This window comes from Penaeus chinensis, chromosome 26, assembly GCF_019202785.1.
Source record: "Penaeus chinensis breed Huanghai No. 1 chromosome 26, ASM1920278v2, whole genome shotgun sequence".
Classification (NCBI taxonomy): Eukaryota; Metazoa; Arthropoda; class Malacostraca; order Decapoda; family Penaeidae; genus Penaeus; species Penaeus chinensis.
Window position 1 is genome coordinate 18462062 of NC_061844.1, and position 5275 is coordinate 18467336.

The following is a 5275-nucleotide window of genomic DNA, read 5'->3' on the forward strand; positions in this document are numbered from 1 at the left end:
AAAATACAAATTCCTTTATATCATTGTCTATAAACATTCATTACTTAAGCATAGGCAGAGGGAGTGGGCTTGTAGGTGGGCTTGTACTCGGGGTACTGAGCCTCGCCCTCGTAGGTGACCTCAGCTACATAACCGTCGCCGTTGTCCACGTACTTGACGATCTGCTTGCGGCCGTCGGGGAGGTCGACGGTGTAGCTTCCCTCGGTCTTGTAGCCGTCGCGGGACTCCGAGGCAGCGAAGTTGGCGCCGGAGTAGCCGTCGGCGACGCCGTAGTTGTAGTTGTACTTCGCGGGCACCTGAGGAGGATAAAGTTTAATATAAAGCGTTTCTCATTGTGTATCCATGATACTTTGCATGAGCATAGAAAAGTTATAAATAATGATTGTGATAACTGTCTCTTAATACTAATTTGTATTGCTTACTGATTGCACAATACTCACATCGGGGTATTCTGGCTCGTGATAGGCAGGCTCAGGTGCGTGGTAGGCAGGCTCGGGGGTGTGGTAGGAGGGTTCGGGGGCGTGGTAAGGTGCAGGGGTGTGGTAGGAAGGTCTAGGGATGTAGACTGGGGGATGGGGAATGAGGAATGGGACCTTGTCGCACAGAGCGACGACAGCCACGCAGGCGAGGACGACGACCTGTGGACAGTGTTGTGTTATTTGCTTTAAAGAAGGAAAGGAAAGAAAGATCGATTATAAAAAAATATATCCATCAAGACAGGCAGATAAATGCACTAACAAACAATATTAGTTATAGATTATAGAGGATGTCTAAACAAACACGTTGCATTTTCTAGACATAATCACCCATTCGACTTTTTCCCTCACTGAAACACTTCGAAAATTCTTTCATATATAAAATATGTGAATTTCTTTTCACTGGAGGACTTCGTACCTTGAGAGACATGGCTGGAGCGCGTATGATGATCAGTGGTTAATACTTCCCCTTATATATGCGACAGTGTGCGTGCGTTCGTTCGTTGTAGGCCTCTCTCTCATGGCTTGAGGGGTGAAAATAGAGCCCTTGAAATGCATTTTTTCTACTCTCATCGGAACAATAATTATTCTCTGTACAATGGTTTTAATATTGTCATTATCCTATATGCTATATTCAGCTAGTTCTATCAAATTAACTGATTTATTTTTGTATCTAGTTCATGTATATATGCATAGATAGATAGATGTGTTCAGTCAATCTCTCTATCTATCTATCTATCTATATATATATATATATATATATATATTTGCACCTACGTAACCATTTGTCTATCTAAACATATGTATCGCGAGAAAAAAAAATGTACAGGGCCCTTTTAGATTAGCCTTGTGGTCAATTATCTTCTGTCGCTCCTCTCCTTATCAGACTGTCAATTTCTTCCACGTATCTTCTCTCGGGACTCTAACCCTCTCATCTCATGTTCGAGTCCTCAGCTTGGCCCACCTTCTCTGTGCCATGGCATCCCGGGACCGAACCCTTGAAGTCAAAATTCCTTTTCTTTTCTTTATCTTTTTATCTGTTCTTTGAGTATTGAAAAGTGATAGGATTTTTTTTTTTTTTTTTTTTTATTCAGAGTAAAGGGCTTCCCTCGTACCCTTAGGGATGTTTTTTGTTTGTTTGTTTGTTTTATTAACAGTAACAAAGCTTCTGCGGCTTGTCTATGAAAATCCTGAACGAGAGCCTTTTAAACGGTATTATTCCTCAGTTAAAACATATAAACAAACAAATTTATCATTGGATGTCGTTTTGCAAAACTTTTTTACTTTTTTTTTTTTTTGAGTAGATAATAAAATGAGTACATATTCAAGATTTATTCATTTTTGTATTTATTTGCCTACATTATTTTTTTTTTTATGAAATGCATATAATGCCAAAAAAAATATAGAAAGATATTAGAAATTATTACATGAACTGATAGTGTGATTCTTTCCACATGAGTAGGTGCCCAAGAGAGCTTCCTATTACAGCATGGTCGCAATTAATGTCATTCATTTTGGTTCATATTCATATAGCCAGTCGATCTCACAAGCATAAATAAATCACTCTTCTATCTTTTGACGATACTTGGGATAGTCTTATATCTATTGCTGACTGTTCTGTTTCATATATATATATATATATATATATATATATGTATATATATAAACATACATACATATATACATACAAATATATATGTGTATATATATATACATGTCTGTATATTAGTATTTATATTTACATTCATAAATACACACATTATATATATACATATATTTATATATATATATATATATATATATATATATATATATATATATATATATATATATATAATGTATACATATGCATTTATATTTGTAAGAGAGAAACGAATTACTAATTATAAGAAAACTGAGTAGAGGTATTCCAGACAGTCACAGATTTAGTGCTTGATAGTACTTGATACTGCCTAGATAGGTTCAAGACATAAAGGTTTATGCGCCAAGGTTGTGAAATGCCTAAAAAGATTTTGGCGTGTTTCTTCTATATCTATATTGTGAGTATTTGCAAAATTATCTTATAAAACTCTGATTCGGGATGATCTAAATCTAACTGGGTGTCAAAAGAGTTATATTCTAATGATACAGATGTTGGGATATACCTTTTCCTTATTTTCAATGAAAAAGGAATACTAAGAATGTCTATTTATGAGTACTATGGGAATTATTGGGAAAAAAATGTATATCTTAAATATCTGATAGACTTTTTTATCCATTTTTTTTTTTTTTTTTTTTTTTTTTTTTTTGTCAAAGTGTGTAAATTATCTTCTATTTGCTCATCTTGTACTCAATTCCATCTAATTCCATTTTGTTGTTCATTTTTATTTAAATTGTTTAAAATGTTTAATCAATCACGAAGTAGAAGATTATCAATGAACTGATTTGATTTGATTTTAGGCTATAATTCACTTCCGTCAGACTATTACAGAATTTCAAGTCTAAGTGATGTGATGTATGAGTAAAATTTCGGAATTATTAAAAAATAAGATCTTTATTTCATATATAAGGAAAATGCTATACAAATTCCTTTACATCATTCTCTCTATAACAATCCATTACTTAAACATAGGCGGGGGGAGCGGGCTTGTAAGTAGGCTTGTACTCGGGGTACTGAGCCTCGCCCTCGTAGGTGACCTCAGCTACAAGACCGTCGCCGTTGTCCACGTACTTGACGATCTGCTTGCGGCCGTCGGGGAGGTCGACGGTGTAGCTGCCCTCGGTCTTGTAGCCGTCGCGGGACTCCGAGGCGGCGAAGTTGGCGCCGGAGTAGCTGTCGGCGACGCCGTAGTTGTAGTTGTACTTCGGGGGCACCTAAAGAGGAGAAAGTTTAATGTAAAATGTGTATCTTTATGTACCCCTGGTACTTTGCATGTCTATAAAAAGAATATATAAAAATAGTCAAAGAATCAGAAGACATTAGATAACTGTCTCCTAATACTAATTTGCATTGCTTAGTGATTGCATAATACTCACATCAGGGTATTCTGGCTCGTGGTGTGCATGGGCGTGGTAGGCGGGTTCGGGGGCGTGATAAGGTGCAGGGGCGTGATAGGCAGGCCTAGGAGTATAGACGGGGGGATGAGGTGCGTGGACTGGGGCCTTGTCGCACAGAGCGACGACAACCACGCAGGCGAGGACAGCGACCTAAGGACAGTGTTGTTTGTTATTTGTTTTAAATAAGACAAAAAAAAATCATAACGAAAATATGTAATCACCAAGAAAGGGAGATAAAAGCATGAATAAAAATAAGTATAAGATAACAAGTCTAATCAAACAATTTTAGCGTTTTCTCAACCACAATCACTCTTCGCAAATTCCTTCATAAATAAATGGTCTGATTTTTTTTTTTTTCACAAGAGGATTTCGTACCTTGAAAGACATGGTTGAAGAGTGTATGATGTTCAGTGGTTAACAATACCCCATATATATATGCGACAGTGTGCGTGCGTCGTGCGTTGGCTCCGCTGTAGGCCTTTCTCTCATGGCCTGAGGGGGTGATTATCGAGCCCTTGAAATGCATTGTTTCTACTCTCTGCGGGACAATGATTATTCTCTGTACTATGATTTTGACATTCCCGTTATCGTATATAGCTATACTCAAAGTAGTTATATGGATGCAACTGGAAATTTAGCTATATGCAATCTATTAAGCGTATATATACATAGACAGATGTGTATATCTATCAATCTATCATCTACCTATCTAGCTATATATATACATTAGTACCTACATAAGCATCTATCTGTCAAAGCATACATCGCGAAAAGAACCAAAGGCCTTTCAGATTAGCCCTGTGGCCAATTATTCTATCGCTCTTCTCTTCATTAGACTGTCAACTTCTCCCACGTGTTTTCTGTCGTGTGAAGGTCGAGTCCTCAGGTTGACCCATCTTCCTGAGAGTACCGTGGCATCACAGGACTTAATCCTGCCATCCTTGAACTCAAAATTCCTTTTTCTTTTTATCCGTTCTTCAAATACCAAAAAAACTGCGAAAAAAATAATATAGATATTTATTTACAGTAAACAGTTTCTCTTGTATCCCGAATGGTGCAGGGATGCATTTTTCATTTTATCCTTCGCCTTTGTGCATTGTCTTGCGAAAATCCTGAATGAGATCCATCTGACAGGTAAACAAACAAATAAACAAAAAATGTTATTCACGGCAGGTCATCATTTTGCCAAACTTTTTTTTTTTTTCTTTCTTTTATTTTCTTTTTGGTGTAAATGGGGGAAGGTCCACAATCTTTCCCCCAGATACCCTATAATTAATTTCGTCCCTACTCTATTAGGAAACTTTCTTACGCATGAATTTGAATCGCACTATCAGTTCACGTATCATTTTATTCTTCTATAGCTTTCTAGTTCTCTTGGTTTGTTTTGTTTTCATTTGAGTGACTCACTCAACCTTTTTACATAATAAAGTTTTTTTATTCTCTCTTTATCTCGGTAAGAGTTTAAAGGACCAGTAACTTTTTCCTCAACTCAACTCTTAATTTCACTGTAATATATTTTACAAAAAGAAACAAAAAACAATGACAGTAACGAGTAAACATAGGAATTTTAAAAAAAAACATACTAACTACACGGTTAGTACTGCAACGTCCTCCGTTTCACATTGCCTGTCATTCTTAAAGCCAACACTGAGTCACTTAATCATAACGCTTAATCCACAGACAGGTTTAGCTAGCATATTTTTATTTACTTTATTTCGACACTGTCACTTGCTGCCTTATCCATTTCAAATATGTTTGCATAT

At 36.5% G+C, this 5275-nt stretch overlaps 1 protein-coding gene across 1 annotated transcript; it reads right to left on the reverse strand.

Annotated features, from left to right (window-relative positions):
* Positions 1 to 2508: 2508 nt before the first annotated feature.
* LOC125039060 lies at positions 2509 to 3899 on the reverse strand. Its single transcript, XM_047632780.1, has 4 exons — positions 3888 to 3899; positions 3492 to 3662; positions 3248 to 3329; positions 2509 to 2594 (listed from the first exon to the last, which is right to left on the reverse strand). The coding sequence occupies exons 1-4, from the start codon at positions 3897 to 3899 to the stop codon at positions 2509 to 2511; spliced, it is 351 nt and encodes a 116-aa protein (XP_047488736.1).
* Positions 3900 to 5275: the final 1376 nt, after the last annotated feature.

What these genes read in the sequence shown, in the direction of transcription:
- LOC125039060 (XM_047632780.1), bottom strand. An exon ending in ACGAGCCAGAATACCCTGAT is followed by an intron (nt 3,330 to 3,491) that starts GTGAGTATTATG and finishes TCTCCTCTTTAG; the next exon opens with GTGCCCCCGAAGTACAACTA. An exon ending in CGCCTCGGAGTCCCGCGACG is followed by an intron (nt 2,595 to 3,247) that starts GCTACAAGACCG and finishes CTGTATCATTAG; the next exon opens with AATATAACTCTTTTGACACC.